The 21252-nt window shown below is 40.5% G+C and overlaps 1 protein-coding gene across 2 annotated transcripts in view; it reads right to left on the reverse strand.

Annotated features, from left to right (window-relative positions):
- Positions 1-21252, reverse strand: part of SEMA6A (semaphorin 6A) — a 124770-nt gene that overhangs the window by 20093 nt on the left and 83425 nt on the right. The window contains exons 9-19 of one of the 2 annotated variants that reach the window (XM_068534217.1): positions 20629-20717; positions 19546-19763; positions 15869-16000; positions 13540-13695; positions 10615-10791; positions 10102-10242; positions 9935-10015; positions 7689-7747; positions 5501-5521; positions 5314-5364; positions 43-198 (exon numbers count right to left, since the gene is read on the reverse strand). In XM_068534217.1, the coding sequence (XP_068390318.1) occupies positions 43-198; positions 5314-5364; positions 5501-5521; positions 7689-7747; positions 9935-10015; positions 10102-10242; positions 10615-10791; positions 13540-13695; positions 15869-16000; positions 19546-19763; positions 20629-20717 (1281 nt within the window). The remainder of the gene's footprint in view (positions 1-42; positions 199-5313; positions 5365-5500; positions 5522-7688; positions 7748-9934; positions 10016-10101; positions 10243-10614; positions 10792-13539; positions 13696-15868; positions 16001-19545; positions 19764-20628; positions 20718-21252) is intronic. The other variant, XM_068534218.1, reaches the window with a different exon arrangement.

Below are 21252 nucleotides of genomic sequence, written 5' to 3' on the forward strand. Positions count from 1 at the left end.
CTCCCTCTCCCCCCAGAGGAAGAGGTACTTCCAAGGCCTTACCCTTCTTGTCTTGGTGATTATGGGAAGACACTGCCCCCAAAGAGTCTGTGCTGTCAGGTGACTCTTTCCAGTCCAGCATTCCTCCCCTAGACTCATAGCCCTCTTGAGCCGCCGAATTGGACGTGGTGGTGCTGGGCAGGAGGGAACTGGAGTGCCCTGTTTTCATCACAAATACAGTTAGGGAGAACATCACCGGAGACACCCGCTTTCCCTTTGCTCAGAGGCCAGGAGGTTGGGCACCCACGCTGGCTGTAAAAGACTCAAAGGAGATTGTCCTAGAAATAACAAGACTGTTGGGTAGGATTCAGCAGAAGACCCCTTGAACTTGTAGTTAGAGGATGAAGGGCCAGATCTTGTCTCGGCTGCTTGCTGGATGAGCCTGAGGGAATCACTTAAGCTCTCTGGGCCTCGGTTGGTTTTCCCTGTGCACGAAGTGGAGATGATGTCGTTTACCTCCCAGTGTTGGAAGGATAAAGTGACATCATGTTGAAAGTTCCTAACAGTATCTGACACATAGTAAGTGCTCAAGAAGTATCAGAGTCCTTCTTTGGTATATTCTCATAGCAGCACTAAGGTCGAATGTGTCCACTCTGGGGACAGCATTTGTGACTGATGGGGCAGGTTTATGGTAGTGGGTGAGCCTCTGCCCCGTCACAAACAACTCAGCTGCCCTAAGCCTTTCCCATGGAGGATGTGTCTAGTTTTCAGCTGCAACTCAGCCTCACAGGCATTCCTCTTTGTGGGGGAAGTGACTGCTTTCTAAAGGGATCTGCTCCCACCCCCTCCTTCCTGGAACAGAAGCCTCAAGTGCTCCATGTTGTTATGGCTGTGCCTTTTGTGTCTTATTCCAACCAAGTTAGTTTCATGGTTTCATGACTCATACTAGTGAAAGGTGGTTTTTGAGGCCACACTGACTGATACCATCCAGATTAGAAAGGGAAAGCTTTTTGAGGTCCAGAGTGGCCTACCAGAGGATAATGCCAGAGGAAGAATGGCTAGGTTGGGAGTTATGGCAGAAACTAGATGTTTCCTGTGAACACATTTCTAAGCTTTCCCTCCCATCATTCCACAAGGTTAAATGCAGATCATATCTGGTGCTTTGATCTAAGCTGTCACAATGATTTAAAGAAGCCCCACTACCTGTTCTCTCTGGTGGAAATAAAAAATAACCTCTCTGTGATTTTCAAGTAGAGTCTTCGGCTTATTAAAGCATCTTACCTATAGCAACCTCTTGAACAATTTTTAAAAAGACATCAGGGAAACTACTGTGAATGTGTGATTGGTGCCTTTGGTAGAAAGTAGGACAGATTCACAAGTGGCTCCAGCCTTGGGCTGTGATCACCGCATATGTGATAAATATGATACTAGCCACCAGAAAGAAAGATTATAATGAATGCACTGCATTCTTCTTTTTTACAATTATTATTGGAAGTTGGAGTCCTAGGAGACTTTAATACTATAAATTACATACTATGTATACACACACACACATACACGTGTGTGTGTGTATGAATAAAGTGGGGAAAAGCAAGCAAGCCAAGTGGCTTATCTAAGCTATAGGATTTCCATGGAAGCTCCACACTTAAAAGTGTTACCACAAAGTTTTGGTAACATTTAAGAGGCCCCTTTCTGTGTAGAGCTTGTTTGGCTCTTAAACAGCTTCAAATATCCGCTTTGTTGCAAATAGTCTAGTTCTTATCCAACTGCTAAAAACCTGTTCATTTAAAACTAAAGAATTCTTGCATCTAGACTTTTTGTTTTTATATTTCTGGGTTTCACATCTCATCTCCCAATACTGGTAAGAGAACAAGGGTAGGAAAATTATTAACCTGGAATTGGAAATACAGACTTTCTTTTACTTCCTTTATGCTTATATTGAGGTCTAAAATATAGCCTCTATTTTCTACTCTTGAATTCAGCAATGCTCTCATGCAATATACAGTCAACCTAAGAGACTTCAGCACCCAGCCTAAGCAAACAATTAGAAATAGCTTCAGGGAGTCAGAAAGGGGGAAAGGAAAAAAAGAAGCCTCTCCTCCAAGTAGCAAGAATTTCTTTTACCTGAATTGATATGCATTTTGAGCACTTTCAATTTAACTGTGTTCAAGGGGCAATTTTATGGTGATGCCGTAAGTATGGTTTAGGGAGAACATTTCTTAATACGGTAATCTAGGGGAAATACATGCCTAAGGGACACATTCTCTGTAGAAAGATTTCCTGGACCATATGCTACAAATATATGGAAAACTCATTGGTAATGGAAAGCTATGGCTATGAGAGGAAATTAATGTGGACCAGATGGTAGTTAGGTAGGAAAATGTTTCACGGAAATGTGAGAAATCAGCTCCTGCCTATTGCTAAAGTGTTAGTCTAATACCCACCACATCTCCATCTTCTACATGTAAATCTAGAGAAACCATGCATCTGATGCACTCAAATGGAAAAAAAAATAGAACAGCGTGAGGTTTGTAATCTTTTAAACTTATGCTTGAGGACAGGCACCGTGTGTCACGGGTGAAGCAAACAGTCGGAGAAAGCAATGCCTGATTCTCAAGAATTTTAGAACTACCATGTAAAAGCGCCATTAAGCAGCCATCCTCAGTTTGAAATCAAAGAGGTGTATTATTATTACCTCTCCAACTGTTAAAAGGAAATCACTTATATTCCTTCTTAGAATCTGATTCTACAGGCTATATTGTTTTTGTGCATTCCCTAAGAGACTGTAACCAAAATAATGCTACGAAAATAGGCAGTCGTTTGTGGATATGGTATTACATGTCAACAATTTGGAACCTATAATGTTGACTTGTTAATCCAGTATGAAAAGTCATATTTTAATCAATGGAGCTTATGATGTATTATTCTTATAATATACAAAGAAATAGATTTAAAAAGTTAACTTTAATATGCATCATATTGTTTCTCTATATCTACAAGTCTTTGTAATTCTAGAGGTTAGAGATCCTTCAAACTACTCTAACCTATTAACAATGATTGTACCCAATTAGACACAGGAGAGACACTAAATCAATACAAGAAAGGATGAGAGAAGGAAGATAATCAGGGTCCAATTCACTAAAAAAGGGTTCTTGTATATGTAAGTGGTGTTGCACAGAGCTTTTCCCACACAGAGAGTTTGCATGGCTTATTGAACGATCCCTTTTTCAGAGTTAGGCAATTCTGGTTCTGCGGGTCACCCTATGAGTCTGTACTCAGCTACTGAACTTTTTATGGGAACGTGCAAAGGACACAGCTAGACACAGTGGGTGGATTTTGGACTTTGGGGTTGGCTTCCTAGTCTACATCCATGCTCATAAAAACAGCAATTTGCTTTTTCCTTTGATGGTTCAAATATAGCACCTAATCCAGTGCCTGGCACATAGTAAGCACTAAACTAATGTCTGCAAATGAATGAGTTAAATCTCTTCTAGGTTTATTAGCTCCAAAATAAGCATCTCTTGCAGTAGTTTGTGAAAAGAAAGTCTCCTCTGTTTTTGCAAGTACTGTCTGGACCAGCCCTCATGTTGATGGTCAATTAATCCTCTAACCCCTTCACACCGGAGAGATTGAGCCTGAAATGGACAGGATCATTAGTTGAAAGGAAAATTCCAACTCTTCTTTAGTTTCATCACAGAAACCACTGACCGAGCGAACGGGCATTGTTCTTTAAAGTGTTAACATGGAGGAATTAATGAGTTCCTTTCCTTTTGTAAAAGCAGTAAGAGAAATCCATAAATTGAAGAGTGCTTTTTGTTCATAAAGAGCATCCCATGGTTTAATTATTCTATCTATATGAGAAATTGCCTGGGAGTTAAAATCGGCCTTAGTACTATTGATGAATGCTGGGGTTACTGGTTCAATTAGATTCCAGACCTGAATTTCTCAGTATCTGATAAAGATTATTCAATTATAGGAAATGATTGCAAAGTATGATATTGGAGAAGTGCAGATGCGAAGTGGGTTCTCTTTGTGAAGGGCAAGCTAAGCTAGATGACACTTGCCTCCTGAGAAATGTTTCTTCCAGCTGTTGGTGTTTGATATTCTGGCTTGAATCATAGATGAGAGAATGGTAAAGGTGGATGAATCCAGTGGGCTCATCTACTCCATGCTGCCTCACTTCACGACAGGAGAAGCCGGGCATTGTTTTCCCTATCTGCACAGCCCCAGTTTATAAGATAGTCTTTAGGACTTTCAAAGAGGCTTTTTATTTATGCTAATTAGACACAGGAGTGAGAGTTTCCACAGAGCTATTAGATGTATTTGTAGCCATCTTGAACTATTTCTTTGAATCCTGAATCCACCTTGCTTTCTTTTCTTCCCTCTTTTTTTCTTTTCTTTATTTTGTCCCCTTCCTCTATTACCTACCTCTACATTTAAAGACCGACCTAGAGCTGTTATTGTTACGTGTCTTAAACATAAAAGTTATAAATTGTGTATCAATGAAGCTTGTAGTCCCCATTATAATGCAGAAGCTTAAATTTCCCATTACATATATGTTGTTCATTATCTTTAAAAAACGCATGAATAGTTTACCTTAATAAACATTTGGGGAGGCTTTGAGAAATGGAACTGGAACATTTCAACTACAGTTTAACTTTTCTTATAAAGAGCTCAGAATAGTCTGTTTATGGACTTAATGGCTTTGTTTAGTATAGTGTCTGTATATTTCAGAGCAGGAACAATGGGGTAAATCCTGTTTGCACATCATTTCCACTGCGTCACTCTTCCTTGTATACATTTAAAGATGTTTCACTGAAGATAGGTCTAAATATTCATACTCTTCGTGTGATTAAATTTCGATGGCTATATTGGAAAGTTTTGCCTAATAAGAACTTAGTATCTGCACTCTGTATAGAGTACCCTGCAGAGGGTATTGTTCTGAAAGTCAGCATTTTGGGGAATGATACTATCTATCAGTTAAGGAGCTATGGCCTATGAGTTATAAGCACTGTTCTTTTATCTTGGATGTACTTATGTCCAAAAGCAATTTCTTCTCCCTCAAGAACTCATTAAATGCATTCACCAGATTCCCTAAGGTTGGCATATTTCATGTTCTGTGGATTAAAAATGTAGGACTCATTCTCACATGTCAGTTGTCTCATATATGTAGAGTAATTTTTGAAGCATCATGAAATCTATGAATAATTTTAGTGAATTGGGGCCCTGAAGTAGCAAAGAATCTGGTCCATGATGTTTAGGAATGAAGATTATAAACTACCACAGGATGAATGGCTCGAAGAATAAAAAAAAAAAAATAACCCATAAACTGACCATATACTGTGTTGTAAGACATTTCATGATCTGGTAGAGGAGTTGAAATGTCTATAAAAAATAATGAGAATTTAAAAATTAATTTAAAAAGAAACGTAAAATTCGAAAATACTCAAGAGGTTTAGTGAAACAGGATTTCTCAAATATATTTCCATTGCTGTTAAATTGTGAGTAATATCTTCCTTACCATTCAGTGCCACGAAGGAATCTGAAAGACAGAAGGGGGGAGTAAGTTACTTAGCATTTAGCACTCTGCTCAGTGTGACTTCCGTAGTAAGTGGGAGTGAGCTGGTACAGAGCTGTGCTAACATACGATCCCCAATACTAAGTAAGTGCTTTTTACTTTCTGCTTGCAATAGAAGATGCTTCATATTTGGTCCGATTTCATATCCTTATACCATCTCTTTCCCATGTGAGCTTCCTCAAAGTCATGCCTTTGCTGCCAAGAGGCAGAGAAAAAGCAAGTTAGCGGAAGGAATGGTAACTGCGATTATACGTAAGCCCTACTCCATACAGAGGGATGTGTATGTGGATAAAGTGAGTGACATCTGGACCACACTTACAAAGCACTTTTTCTTTACATTCTCTCTCATTTCATCCTCCCAACCATGCTTTGAGGAACTGTCCAGTATCACAGTGTTCTGAACTCAGCAGGGGGGGGTCTTAGGAAATTAACAAAAATAAAAATCACACACATAGGCAACATACGTGTGTGTGTGTGTGTGCACGCGCGTGCCCCCACTGTGTGTCTGGGTCACGTCACTTGTTCACTCAGCCTGCTACTCAGCCTCTGACACTGGCTCTTTATGGTTTCCTCATTTCCCCTAAAACTCCTTTTAAAGGGTCATTGTGCACCAAATATCTAAATCCTTTGAATGCCTGTGTGTGACTAGATATGTCTAACAGAAGTAGGTCATGCTCCAGTGGGCGCCCAGGAGCAGAGAAGCCACTAGGAAAGGCATTACCTCCTGCCTGGAGCAGGCACCCTACGTGCCTCAGCAGGAGTGGGGGTCGAGTTACGGAGCACACGAAAACACAGAGTCTTGACCACTGAGACGGAAGAGTAAATCACTGGCCTGGGGCCTGAGGGTCTGCCCTGCGCTCTGCCTGAGGACCCAGCGTGGTGTGAGCCTGCTGGTGTAGTGGATGCTCTAGAGAGCCGGTACCAACCGAAACCTGTTTCCCTAAAAATGGGGCCATAAGGCACCAACGTGATCAAGAGCCACCAAATCAAACATCAAATTGTTTCATTGCACACACATAGCAGATCTTTTGGTGATGACACTGTCTCCTATGCTGATTTCTTAATTCAGATTTTGTGTGTGAAGACATAAGAAGAAGCTTTTTCCGGTATATATTTGCAAACAAAAAAAAAATATGGCCAAGAATTTGGAGATGAGGCTGTCTGTGGCCCTATTTATTTGATTATGTCTGTTTTCTAGAAAAGATATGGTATTAAATGGCACCTTAGAATCTGTAATTTCAGGACTCATGGCTCAAAGATTTAGAGCTATATCCATGATTTTCATTATCAAATCACATATCAGAAGTAATATAGTTTCATTCCCTTCGGAGCTATTTTTGGTGCCATTCTGAATGCAGGCTTCTTGAAATTTATCACAACATTTAAAACATGGCAAACTAAATGTTTTCCAAGAGTATGGCATTATTCTCTAAATTAGCATTAATAAAGCATTTTCAGGAGAATGTTGATATTAATCAGATCACTGGACAACTGGGCAGACCTTTGACCAGGATCCTTTATAAAAAGTCCTAACTAAAATGTTAGCATGTAATAACTTTTGAAATGAACTCTGAGATTAGTATAGTAGGTCAGTTCTTATAAAAAGGTTATTTTGAGTCACCTTGTACGTAGTGGGTTCTTTCTGAAATTTTTTTCTACTGCAAATGGTAATAAACATAAATCTAATTTAAAAAATAATTAATTTTGTTAATTGATATGTTCAAGAGAAAATAGTCCCATTCAATTAAAAAGCTAGAGTACAGTGATCAGTCTTTTTATTATTTGGCTGAAAATTATGGCAATAACATATCTTTAAAAACAGCAAAACTGGTTTTAAATGGAAATGCTGATGTAACTTACTGCTCTGCTGTAGCAGACATCCTCTAGAGTGAATTTGTTCCACAGCATTATGATAATGAAATAGGTGCCAGCATTTATGGCAACAGCATTGGCAACAGAGGCTTCAAAACACACTGTTTTCTTTGATATTTAGAAGGTGATTTCTGTTATTTATGCATGTTTTAGAGGCAGCTGCACTCAGTGTCACATGTGGGGTCATGTTTCTAGCCCAGTCTATAAAACCATCTTTTTTATAGAATACATATCCAAATGGATAAAAAGCTCTACTTACTGTGACAGTCTCCCAGGCCATCTGTATTGCCACGCTCTATGTCCTGTTCAAAAGTCAGTCTTCAAAAAAAAGGAGGGAAGAGAAGAAAGACCCAAATTCAATGATATGAGTCTATTGCAGGATGCATCTTAAGTTTCACTAAAGCAACTAACACAGTTTGATAAATTGAGTGACAGGTGCAAAAAAAGTAGGTAACAGCTCGAAAGTTTATCTCCAAAGCTTACAGAAATGAGTCCTTCGTGAATCTCCCAAGAGAAGCCATGTTTTAGACAGTTAATTCAGGTATTATGCAGGGAGTTAGTTTGTGGATTACCTATATCACTCTTTGCCTCTGATGCCCTGAGCATTTCTTAAATATCTGAGAAGTTTACATGTTAACACACACTCCTTACATAAGTGATACAGAAGTCTCTAAATTAAAAAAAAGTATTTTCCTCTCTTTTGCCCCAACTCTTGCCTTCCTAGACCTTTATCCGTTTCTTTGCTTAGAAGTAGCTTTGTATAACAAAGTGTTCAAATGGTCAGTGGATATGTGGGCCCCTGAGAGGACGGACATGGCGGTGCATTTTGCTGAGACCACTCAGGTGTTGCGTTCACTCCTGCCCCAGGCCCAGTCCTCAGGAGTATTGCCCTCATGCTCCTCTACAAGCTCACTCTTCTTATAAGGTCACCTTTGGGCTGTATAAACTATTACACCATGAATAAGATCAATCCTAATAATATCTATTTTGATTTTTAAATAAGCACACTGGAATACTCCAAAGGAGTCTTGTCCTTTTTGGGGGGAACTTTGCGCTTCTTTCTACACCATAACTGAAACTCCTGTTTTGTAACTGCCTTCAGAGTTTACTTATGAGCCATATAGGAAAACTTTTTGGAAAGTCAAACCTTGACCTAATAATGCACCATGTTCGTTTTCCAGTGTTTTATGTTGTATTAAAAATCAAATTCATCCTCAAAGGATAAAGATTTCTAGTGGTAATGAAAGCCAATATGCACCAGGCCCTGAAGGCCACTTTCTAAAGAGAGTTCCACATGTTTTGAACAATGAAATGTTCTCATGTTGACTTTAAAATGATTCTTAAAAACCAGTCTTACTACTTTTGGTCACACCTTGACTAAAGAAAGGAGATAGGTCATTTCTCAGCTTCCCTCGCTGTGCATTGTGATCCTTTCTCCTTCACTTCAAGGTTCCCGTGAAAAGATACAAAGCTTTAACACCGTGGTAGGTCAATATTGCTACTCACAAAGCTGATCTAATAATAAATGGTGAGTCAACCCTTTGCATTAGTCAAATTTCCAGGTCAGACTTGATAGTTACCATTAGCTCTGTATATGGAAATACTTTCCCTCAAATTATGCAGGCGGTGGTCATCAGATATGGCCTCCTGTCTGTTTGACTAGCTATTCTCAAATGGGAGAGGAGCTCAGAGTGATGTGAGGACGATTCTTTTCACCCTTTAGATCAGAGGAAGTTGAAGAAGTGGCTAAGAAAGAACTGTGCTGCCATCTGGCACCTTCCTTGAATTGCCATAACCTGTCAAGGACGTGCGTCGAATATTTTTCCAAATGTTCTTTTGGATTTCACATCCGCTGAAGTAAAAGCATAAAACCTTTGAGCTAATACCATCCAGGCATTTAAAGTCAGGGTAACGATTCTAAGCATCAAAATCGCATGCATGGTAGACTAGCTTGATCTAGCTGATCTGCTGGAGAAATGCCAAGAATTGATTTACTACCTAACAAGTAATAGGGTCAACTGTTCTTCAGTGCAGGAGAGAGGTTTATTGCATGTATACACTATGCTTGCAGTACAAATGCATTGCTTAACAAATGCTCCGCAGTTTCTTCTCAGCCCTGGGTGGTCAATTAGAAGAGCCAGTTTTGCTATGGCTGGACAAACCACATCACTAATCTAATTGGTACCCTCTTGCTCCCTTTCTCTGCTGTCCTGGCACTGTGATGATCAAGGCATGTACCATCTTGTCCCTCTCTCCAGGGAATACTTAGAAGTCCACTGTCTTGTTTTTCTCTCTTTTTAATTAGTCTGAGGATGGATGATTAATCAATTGGAAATCTGCCACGTGATGTTGGGTTGTTCTACGAAATGGGCAAAGGAGGGAGAACGGCCGGCAGTCGTATTGATGAGATTTCTGCACGGAAGGCTGAGTGGCGGTGGTGTGTGTGAGCGCAATTAATTGTACGTCTAGGCCACTTTATACTCTCCCACACCTCGGGCTCCTTACCTACTGCCAGGTGACAGATGGGCACAGGCACCTCCTTCCTTTACCCACCCACAGTAGGGGTCTCTGGAAGCGATACAGGTTCTGCAGGAAGAGGATGACTGTGAGCTACCTAGGACTCTTTTCTAAGCACTGTGGACTTTCTAATGATCAATGAGGCAAATACATACTTTTTGCACTTCCCATGTCGTTCACACCGGCCAAGGGGAACCTTTATCACACAAGTGGAAAATGCAACATACAGAGAGCTGCTTGCTTTGTCCAGTTGCATGCCCATAATCCTCTTGTCTTCTACTCCATCATAGCTGCACCTAATTTTATAAGGCAGGATAATATCATTCAGAGTCTCTCTTGGGTCAGTTCTCTTTTTCCTGCCACCACCCTTAACACCCCACCTCCCAGCGCACAAGGTTAGATCTCTTAATCTGATCCAACTGAACGGGAAACAGAACCTTATGTGTGCACCCACACACATACACATAAACACACAATGTATGTGTTTATATAAACACACACATTATTAGCAAGGAGAAAATAATGCTTTTAATGTATGAAAAGATTTTTACAAATAATACTAAAAGTCACCTAAGTGCATAAAATCTAAGTCTGCCATGATTTCTCTGAATGGAAAAGATAATAAAGTGACAAATAATTACTAGGAAAGAACCAAACATTCTACGCACTTTTCAGGGTTGTAGACGCTCATCTCCTCCAGGAAAAGGCTGTCATTTAGGAAACCACTGTTTCCTATCCTGGCCAAGAACTTCAAGATGATTCCTTTCTCTGATCCCAGGAAAACCACAGTGTGATTCTGATATGGCCCAGCAGCGGTGTCCACCGCAATTTTGGTCAGGCGGTATCTAAAATGACAGGATCACATTTTTTATCTCTTTGTTGGTCTTTCATTAAAGTGTCCCCTTTTCCACTTCAAACAATTGGGATAGAGCTTTCCAGTAATAACCTCAAGAAAAATATATACATATGAATAATGCTCTCAAGCTGTTCTGCTCCTTTATTTCCATATGTAGAGCATTAGTATGGCTCCAAGGGGAGGAAAGAGGTATGTATGTGTGGAGGCCAAGTTACATAATAAATACATAGCCATCACCATCTGAAACCACTCAGCAATTATCCCTTTCATGAACAACAAGGAAAGACTGATGTCTGCTGTGAAGAGGGGAAGAAATAATAAGTGAATTCATTTAATATTTAGCAATGCAAAGTACTAGCCACTATCCCATCACAGCTAACATTTCATTGAACACTGGAAAGAAAAGCAGCGGCTACCATTTTTCCATACTCTTTCTCTGAAGTGCCAAGACTTGTCAACAAAATGTCAGACTGGAAAGCTTTCTGATTGTGTACAGAGGGGTAGAGAGTTCTGAAGGATGGGGAGGTAGAGTGCTAATGGCAATATTAATAAATAAATGGATATACAAGCCAAACAAGATCCATCTAAAGCCAAAGGTGAAGGGCATTAGTCCTGTTGCCTGCCTAGATAAGTCCTATTGGGCATCTTCCTTCTCTGAAATCCCATAGCCGTTCAACACTCCATGGATACCCTTTTCTCCTTAAGCATCATGGCAGGAACCAGAAAACATGGACTCTTCTGCAAGTTACATACCATGGTTTCCATCTTATGGGCAAGAGCCATTATAGTATTGGGTTGGCCAAAAACTGCCTTCGGTTTTTAAGTAAAAATAAAAGACACATTTTTCATTTTCACCAAGAACTTTATTGAACAACACATTCACCCTTTTGTTCCACTACCTTCTGCCATTTTTCAGGCAATTTCAGAATTCCATCTTTCCAAAACTTTTAATCTTTTTGAGCATGGAACTGTTCCAGGTGCCTTTTACAGTCTTCCAGGGAATTGAAATTTTTCCATTAAGAGAATTTTGTAAAGACCTAAATAAATGGAAATCCAAAGGTGCAATGTCTGGTCAATACGGCAGATGAATCAGAACCCCGGCCAAACCGTAACAGTTTTTGCCTGGTCATTGAAGAAACATGCGGTCTTGCATTATCTAATGCATCATATAATTCTGGACACTTTTCATCAGGTGCTGCGTTCGGTTGGTCTAATTGGGAGCAGTACTTGTTGAAACTGTTTGGTTTTCCAGAAGGAGCTCATAATAGAGGACTCCCTTCCCATCCCCCCATATACGCAACATCACCTTCTTTGGATGAAGACCGGCCTTTGGTGTGGTTGGTGGTGGTTCATTTCGCTTGCCCCACGATCTCTTCCGTTCCACATTATTGTACAGTATCCACTCTTCATCACCCGTCACAATTTGTTTCAAAAATGGAGCGTTTTCATTACATTTAAGTGGAGAATCACATGCAGAAATCTGGTCAAGGTTTTTTTTGCTTAATTTATGTGGAACCCAAACATCAAAGCGATTAACATAACCAAGCTGGTGGAAATGATTTTCAGCGCTTGATTTGGATATTTTGAGTATGTCGGCTATCTCCCGCGTGGTATAACTTCGATTGTTCTCAATTAACGTCTCGATCTGATCGCTGTCAACGTCAACTGGTCTACCTGACGGTGGAGCATCGTCCAGTGAGAAACCTCCAGCACGAAACTTCGCAAACCACTTTTGACAGGTTCGATCAGTCACAGCACCTTCTCCACACACTGCACAAATCTTTTCTGGCATTTCAGTTGCGTTTTTACCTTTCTTGAAATAATAAAGCATAATATGCTGAAAATGTTGCTTTTTTTCTTCCATCTTCAGTATTAAAATGGCTACACAAAAATTCACCAATTTTGATAAGTCTTTTTTAAAATGCACACCGATATGACAGCTGTCACATACAGTCTAACAAAATTGCTTTGAATGAAATTAAAGACAACCAAGTTCTACTAGAGCCATCGTATGGAAAAAACCGAATGAACCTTTTGGCCAACGCAATACTTTAATATCTTTCAATAAAGTCGCTGTTTAAGAAATGGTGGTAAAGTTAATTAACATTTTGTTTGATGACTGCCAAAACTGGATGGTACTTGGGAAAGCCTGTTGAACTGTTTGGCAATAAGCCCTAAATAAATATGAGAAGGAGGAGTATTTAATGTTATCACAGATTTCTAATCAGCTATCCCTTCTCCGTTGGCCACCACTCCAGACAACAAATGCTGAAGTATGAACCCTTCATGCTGGTATACTTGTGCAAATGCTCCGTTAGTCCATGCTCCGTATGACAGCTAACAATCTAGGGACAGTACTCGGATGACATCTGCAGCATGTTTTGCAACCATGTCCAACCAAATAGGTATTTACATCCATTGACTAATTCTCTTCACTGCTCCTCTGCTCTTACACACATGGGATTAACAGGCTAATGCAGAAGGAGATATCTTTGTTTCCTCTAATTGCTGGCGTGTGTCCAATTAGCCTGAAACTATCTGAACTGTGTTCACTGGGAATGTGGTCATGGGGTTTGGTGGCATCCACCCATGTGCCCGGGACTTCAGAGCTGAATCAATGCCCAGGATAACAGAAGATGTTTGTGGCATTTCAAATTGTGATCCACTGATGATAGGTTCCGTAAGCATGGGAAGGAACAGGGGAATCCAGTGAGGACATGGTTTGCTTGACACCCACCTGACCATCGTCCTCAGGAACCATGGCTTGTTGATGATGGAGGGCACGGCCTCGTCCATGAGTGGGTGCGTTTTGATGAAATTCAGGGTATCGTCAGGAAATTCATTGGAGGTTGCATATTTTTCTAAGGAGGATGAGCCAGCACAGCAACCTGGCCTAAAAAGAAACAAAGGGAGGGAGCTTATATCATGCTTTATGGCAAACTCTTTGAATGAACTGCTTCTCTGTGCATATTGCATGAGGGAGAACATACCGTAGGCTGAGCAGAGGAAGCTGAACAATGCATAATGCCACCAAAAAATATGCTTAGATTTCCTCAGGGCCACCTCCTCACTCCATAGAGAAGCCTGAGCCAGGACAGTTCAGCCTTGGCTGGGAGCAGCTTGGCTTCCCCGCCAGAAGCACAAACCCACCCCACAAACAGTGAGGGAGCTTGAAACAAGTGAGGGTTTGGTTTGCACGTCTCCGGGACTGCTCTGTCTGTCTTAAAACACTGCGAGAACTTCTGCAGGCATTTGCTCCACCAAAAGAGACAATTGGGCTGACTTTTTCACAAATGTAGAAAACAAAGGCGTTCAAAAAGCTGCCAGCCTTACGTACCTGCTAGACTCAGTATAACCATCTCTCATTACTAGGGGGTCAGAGAACATTTGGGTTCTGTTTTTTATTGTTTTTGTTTGATTTGGGTAGGTATGAAAAGCCATTTACACTGAAATTCTTGCCTGAAAAGGCATTTTTAAAATTTCTGAACAATGACACTGAAAATTCATTTCTAAAAGAAATTATATGGTTTTAGGAGTCAAGGGACATCTCAGCAAAGTCAGATCAGGGAAACATCGGCGCCAGTCTTGTCCAGACACCTGCTTTGCCCATTGGTGCAGGAGAGAAAAGTGGACCCTGTCAACACTGGCAGGGTCTAGCCCCAGGCACACGCTTTCATGGCACTAACCCAGCCAGCCAGTGAAAGCGTCCAGATATCTGTAAGAGAGACAGGCCAGCACGTGGAAGGATGAAAGCAAACATGCTGCCACCAGTAGAAAGTCACTTGAAGTATGTGTCCTGGTGACGGCTGAGTGACACCATCTTTCGATACCCGGGGAAGCATATTACATAAGTACTCCCTGAAACCTGACCCCTCAAGCTTAACTCCCCTTCCTGCTTACCTGGAAGGTAGCTAAGAATCCCAGGCAATGACTTAGAGAATCTATCTGAGGTTGCCAGGGTATGCTTTTTACACCTAGTCTCCTCTCCATAAATAACAGAGAATGCACATGCCATTTAATTCAGGGGATGAAAACGGATGAACTGTAGGGGTTTCTCCCGTGGGTACAGTGTTTCATATTATCTAAGTTAGTTCAATTAAGTGAATTGGGCTGGGTGTTTTGTGTGGGGGATTGGATGTCGGAGGAGAGAGTTGGAAACCAAAAAAGTTTAGAAGATACTGGGTTTCCTTCCACAAATTAAGTGGAGGAAGCCGAACACACAGGGATGTTTCTATATAACCTAGATTTCGAATGCTGTGATGGGAGGTACGCAGTGTGTGCCCCATAAAGAGGGCAGGCACAGGGTTGGGAGAGAGTTTCATCCTGTCCCAGTTAGGAGGAATGAGTTAACTGGTTTAGTGTGAGGATTTGATAGATATTCCACAGGACCAAAAGGTCTCTGTATTGTCTCTCAACAATAGGTTCCTCATGAAAGCACTTCTGGGGCACATTTTGGGGAGGGGAGAATCGACAGTGCATCTGGGCCCCAAACAGACCAGAACCTGGCAGACCAGAGACATCCTAATAATGGCCCATTGTACCTGCTGCCCTTGGCCCAGAGTCCGGGATCAGTTCTGATCCAGTCTAGTCACAAAATCCAGGGAACACCATTTATATTTTACATTTTTTTAAGGCTGAGAGACATGGGTCTCTGTAAAACTGAAGAGAAGCAGGGAGGGGCGGTGGAAATCATCTCCCCAGCGATGTGAACTTGCGCAACTCACTTTATACCTCTCTCGGCCTCAATTTCGTCAACTATAGACCATTGGGGCTGCTGGACCAGATGATTCCTGTCATCCTAGGATTGCATTGTGTAATCCACAGATACAGAGTCTAAGGAAAAGACTAGAGAGTCACTGTTTTGAATACAACTATAGGTAATTTGGGGTTTCGGTTAAGGGAATGCAGGCAGACGGCCTCACCGGCCTTTCTATTGTGTTGGCATTTGTATCTGCGTGGCCAGCATGGAAGGCACTAGTGTGCAGTTTATAAGATGCTCATTTTCAGGGGAGCAAATGGCACCATTTCTAGAAATTCAAGAAAGCCGTATAAATATTTGCACATACCTAGGCTTAGGCACTCGTTCATCAGGAACTGGTGTCCACGTGGAATCTGGAGACTTCTGTTCTTTGAATCTCCCAGTGAAAACAATGGCGACATCATGCATGTCATAGGCACACACTGCAGACCCAGGGATGCTGCAGTAGGACATTTCACACAAAGTGTTATTCACGCAACAGTTACGCATGCAGTTTGGAAAATATACTCCAAAGTAACTTTCCTAGTACGGGCAGTTGAAATTTAATGTTCGTATCCTGAACACTATAAATGTAAGGGATCCTAGCGCATAAGGAGAATGTTTCTGTGACTCAAATTTGCATCAGTGGCCTTGAAGAAAGGGCTAGTTACAGCAGAATCATAGAAGAAAGTCTCTTTATGTCTTGTGTCTGGCACTGCTTTTGTTTATAAAGGAGGAATGGTTGAGCTGGTGACTTATAAGTTTCATGAATTCCCTGAAATTATCCGTCTTTAAACCAAAGATAAAATGTTTGGACAACATTCTACGTCTCTAATGTTGGTGAAAATTTGAAGTAAAAGTGCCCCTACTGTTCACATATTCCTTCTTTGAATTTGGTTCCTCAAGCCAAGGACTTCAGGAGTGAGGATGTATGTGTGAGGAACCCAACCATATTTTGTGTTAGTCACTGCACGTTGCAAAGTTTACTTCCTGTTTATTTGCATAAGACTAAACAATTTAAATCTCTAAAGCACCAACACTTTGCAAATAAAATGCTCTATTAAGTGCTAAATAATAATAATGACAGTAATCTCTACCTATAATTACATTCTTGCCTGGCACTCCTAGAAGGATTTTGGGATTTTTTTTTTTTTCATCAGTGGTGAACAGACATGAATTATTCATTCATCTAGGGTACACTGCTTAAACCCATGTTTGTTTTTGACTGCGGTCATTCCTTGATTTTGATCAAATAAATTTCAGCCACTGGCTGGCCAACAGTTTTAATCAGGCTTTGAGGTGGTGGGTCACTGCACACAGAAACATCCAGGGCAAGACACAAGCACTCTGCAGCATGACCATCATCCAGGGAGAAAGAATGATTTAGTCCTGATTTTGCGGATGTTGAAAGGATACGGAAATCACTTCATATATGATTAGGAGAATTTTATGCCATCTTTAATTTCATAACACAATTATGAAGTACTACTAATAAAGCAAGAAATAGGGAGAGGATTAGAAAGCTTATTTAAAACAAGGTGGCAGGATGAATTTTAAAGTATGTAGCGTGTGTGTGTGTGTGTGTGTGTGTGTGTGTGTGTGTATTCACAGTATTGAGTCTATAATAAGACAATGATCCCCATTTGTTTTGAAATTTCAGAACCCCCAGCATTATTTAATTTTGTAAGACTCTCTCCACATCTCACTTTCCTAAAAGTAAGAGGTGTACCTATTTACTTTAAATATTAAGAAAAATAGGATAAATATTGAAGTATTTTATGAGGCACTTCATAACAACTAAAGATACCCTAGGGTTTTATAATCTTCCTAAGGTTATACTCATTTGTAAATCCTTTCTTTTTCCTTCCCTACTTTATCCCCTCCCTGTCTTCCCATCTTCTGTTCATTCAGCATATATTTATGGAATCCCTAATCTCAAGCAGTAAATGCTCAGTAAATAAAAGAATCCTGCTCTCAGCTGACTCACAGTTCAGTGTGTAAGAAAACAACAACAAAAACAACAACAAGTGATAATAATAGCAACAATAACAAATATTCCAACACAATCTGGCAAAAAAGAGGTATGTGCAGGTTTCCATGGGAGGCAGCTGGAGCTGAGGCTTGGAGCATTTCCGGGGGTTCAGTGGGCAAACAGACATGGGTTGGGCGGGCAGACTTGGCAGAGAGCAGGGCATGAGCAAGCTCCATTAAGCCCTCTGCGCCGGAGGAGGAGCCCGTGCCTGACCATGAGGGGGCCTGCATGCTATGCCAAGGAAGCTGGGCTTTATCCCCAGGGCAAAGAGGAGCACCTAAAGGATCTGAAACAACCTGACGTGATGAAGTGTGCATGTGTGGAGGATCCGGTGGAGAGGGATGAAACCAGAGGGAGTAAAACAAGAGAGGGACTATAATTTATATATGAAAACTGGTATGCATATCTTTGCCATTTTCTGATTTTACTAAACAAATATGGTTTCTGAGACTGTATTAGCATGCGCTAATTGAATGTTTCCTAGGGCCCTTTTAAGAAAATTCTTTAAATGGGAGTATACATAATACGCAGGAATCTACTACTCTATTGTGATCATGAAGTGACTCACCCTCTCAGAAAACATACAAAAAAATTAGAAATGTGCTCTGAAACTCCACTGGCACCTACATTCTGTGTTCCAAAATAGTATTCTTTTTCAACACTACTAGATACATCGGTTCCAAGGTATGAGCAGTCAAGGCCTGAATTTTTTTATCTTTTCTATTCTCAAGTCTAAAAATTCCTTCAGATGGTTGCAGCTTATTTAAACCTAACTAAATACTTCTTGCTGCAATATGGGTTTATGTTTTCATATCTCTTCAGTGGGGAACTCTTGACTCTTGCCCTCCATATAATTGAGGAACATTATCTCATCTTTCAGCTAGCTCTGTTCTAGGCTCTACCCAGTTCTTAAGCATTTCTTCCTAGCAGCTATACTGTCATCTAGCCACTCATCAAGTTCTTCAGAGTTTTTGTGAAAAGTATAATCCAAAACAAAACAGTGCGTTCCTTACGGAAGATCATATGGAACACACAAAATTCTACATGGAAGTGAGAATATAGTACATGTATTTCAATTTCATGACCATGGCCAGAGTTAGGATCATTTCCACACAACGGTGCTAGTACTCTAAGGTCTGGGAGGGCCAAGTACCAGGGAACATACTGTCCCTCTTCCTTCTGTTCTTTAGTCTCTACACATTTCACTGTTCCAGGGACAGTTATTAGTGTGCCATTTAATAGCTCAGTATCTTAGCTTAAGAAAATACAAAAATAGGGATGAACAGGCTGAGACAGTATTTCTCCGTGCAATGTTTGATGACTTGTAAATCCTCAGTAGAACCCTCCAGAGTCAGACAGTAGTGCTGTGGTTGGGATCCTGGTTCCTCTGACAGGATAATAACCAGGGTCCCTTAGGTGGGATGCAAGATGGACTCATCTAATTCCTAAATTTCACTCTGTAGCATTTTAATAAGTTTCCAGTATTTTTACTTCAAAAATTACTGATCCAGTCCTAGAAATATTAAAAGTCAAATAAAATGTTAGATGACCTAGAAGGGAAAGGAGGAACATTCTTGAGTTCCAAAGCTGCTTCTTCCATCTATTGGCTACCTGGACCAGATAGTATAATTGAACTCAGTTTCCTCAAGTGTAAAAAGAAGGCAACAGTATTCACTCTTCAAGATTACTGGAGGGATTGAGAAATAGCACATGAATGGTATTTATACTCCAGGTATATGAAAAGACTGTATTGTTATAATTTATCTAATTACTTTCTCCAGAATCCTACTCTAACAGTGCTTATAAATGACTGCTAATTTGTTGATGAAAACTGAATGTTAAGTGCTTCTTAGCTACAAATAGTGAATGGCAATTTTTCCATCAGTTGCAAATCTTGTGTATTAGACAAGAACCCCTTGGGAAAAGGAAGCCAGGAAGGACCGATTAAGTCCACACAGCCAGGGCATGGTTACCTGTTATAAGGTGTGGAAAAGGTTGCCAGGACAACATCACGGCCATTAATACGAATCACGTCTGTAACTGCCTGCAGGATGTTGAAATAAAAATGAGAGTCCCCTGGAACTGAGCAGTTCAGGCGAGCTTTAAGGAAAGATGTCCACTGTTTCTCCAGGACTCTTTGTGACCCTCCCATGTCATTCTTACAAACCTGAGCCACTCTTGGGAAAACTACCTGCAGAGGAGAAACATGGAGAAAATGAAATGCACTTACTTTTCGTGGAGATCTTAGTAGAATTTGCCTTTCTTAGAAAACAGAAACAGAACAACAAGGTGCTTAATTTAATCCTGTGTTTCTAAAATCAGTAGCAAAAAAAAAAAAAAAAGAAGGGAAAAACTCAGCATTGGAACAGCATGTTTTGAAAGATAAGGCTGTGGCATTTAATACAGAGCCATAAATCCTTCAGGGGATCAGCTCCCAGCCACATAAACTCATTTCCATACAGACTGCTTAGCTTTTTATTTCCTCAAACAAAAGCACACTTGTATGCACCATCTCTGCCATCCTCACTAGCTGCCTCTGGGCTCTGCATCTCATACTCTGAATTCCTCTAACTGTGCAAGCCACCCTGGCACTGAATTGTGCCCTCTAACTTAGTGATCTTGATCTACTCTCTGATAAAAATAACTGAAATAGACATCCCCTAAGTGTTCTGTTGCTTTTTGTAATACAGTCAAGACCCTTGGTTTTCTTAAAAGATATTGAATATTTACACTCTCTCTCTGGAGCGACTCAATTTAAAACAAAAAAACCTGATGAGTGGACCTGGAAACCACATCTTAAGGTGCTTGAAACTCAGTATGAAATCAACCCAACATCTCTCTATTAAATTTTCAATATAAACATTTAAGAGGTTTCCCTGTAATCTGTTACTACTCAGAAAAAGCATACAGGGGTTTGAGGAAGCAAAATGTTTCACTTCCACCAGTCTTTGGCTAGATCTTCTCAAAACGATGACCTTGTCATTAGATTTATGGTTCTTATTTCAAAGCCATTGATAACCACACTGGCCCAAAATTGAGACATCCTCCCCTCTTACCTTTCCCATGGTGTTGTACTCCACCGCTATTTCCCTAAAGAAGAAGTAGATGTAGTCTCCATAATCTACCGCTTGGACAAAATACGGTTCTGTGGACAAATGGGCACTTTAATTGGGGACATGTCACACAGAGTTAAAAGAACTGCAATCAGCTGCAACCAAAGACATGTTATTAATTAAAAGTGTAGGGCCATTAGACATTTGGTTAACACTAACCATTTCTAGTGACTTCACACATGCAAGTGCTGGTGATTTCAGAAAGCATTTAAGCCTACAGATTTTATCTTTCAGAAGCAGTTGCAATGAACAATGAAGAATAAATGAGTTTTGCATATCTATGTAATTTTATTTTCCACAGTACAACGCTCAAATTACAGAATGGATTTTGTACACATCTCTTTGTCACCCTTGACTCATACAGGGTTGTGAACAGCTTTTTTCCTGTTCCCCACCACCTCCAATCCCGTTCCCTTCCATGAATGAAGTGTTTAGTTGTTTTCACGTGGGACTCTGAAATGAGAGCTTGAAGCAGGAAAGATAAATGTCACGTGTTCTATTATAGTGGCATTGGTAGTTTTGATAACACTCCAGAAACTCATGGGAAGTGAAAAGGGGAGGTAAATA

The sequence above is a fragment of the Eschrichtius robustus genome, chromosome 2 (genome assembly GCF_028021215.1).
Source record: "Eschrichtius robustus isolate mEscRob2 chromosome 2, mEscRob2.pri, whole genome shotgun sequence".
NCBI classification, from domain to species: domain Eukaryota; kingdom Metazoa; phylum Chordata; class Mammalia; order Artiodactyla; family Eschrichtiidae; genus Eschrichtius; species Eschrichtius robustus.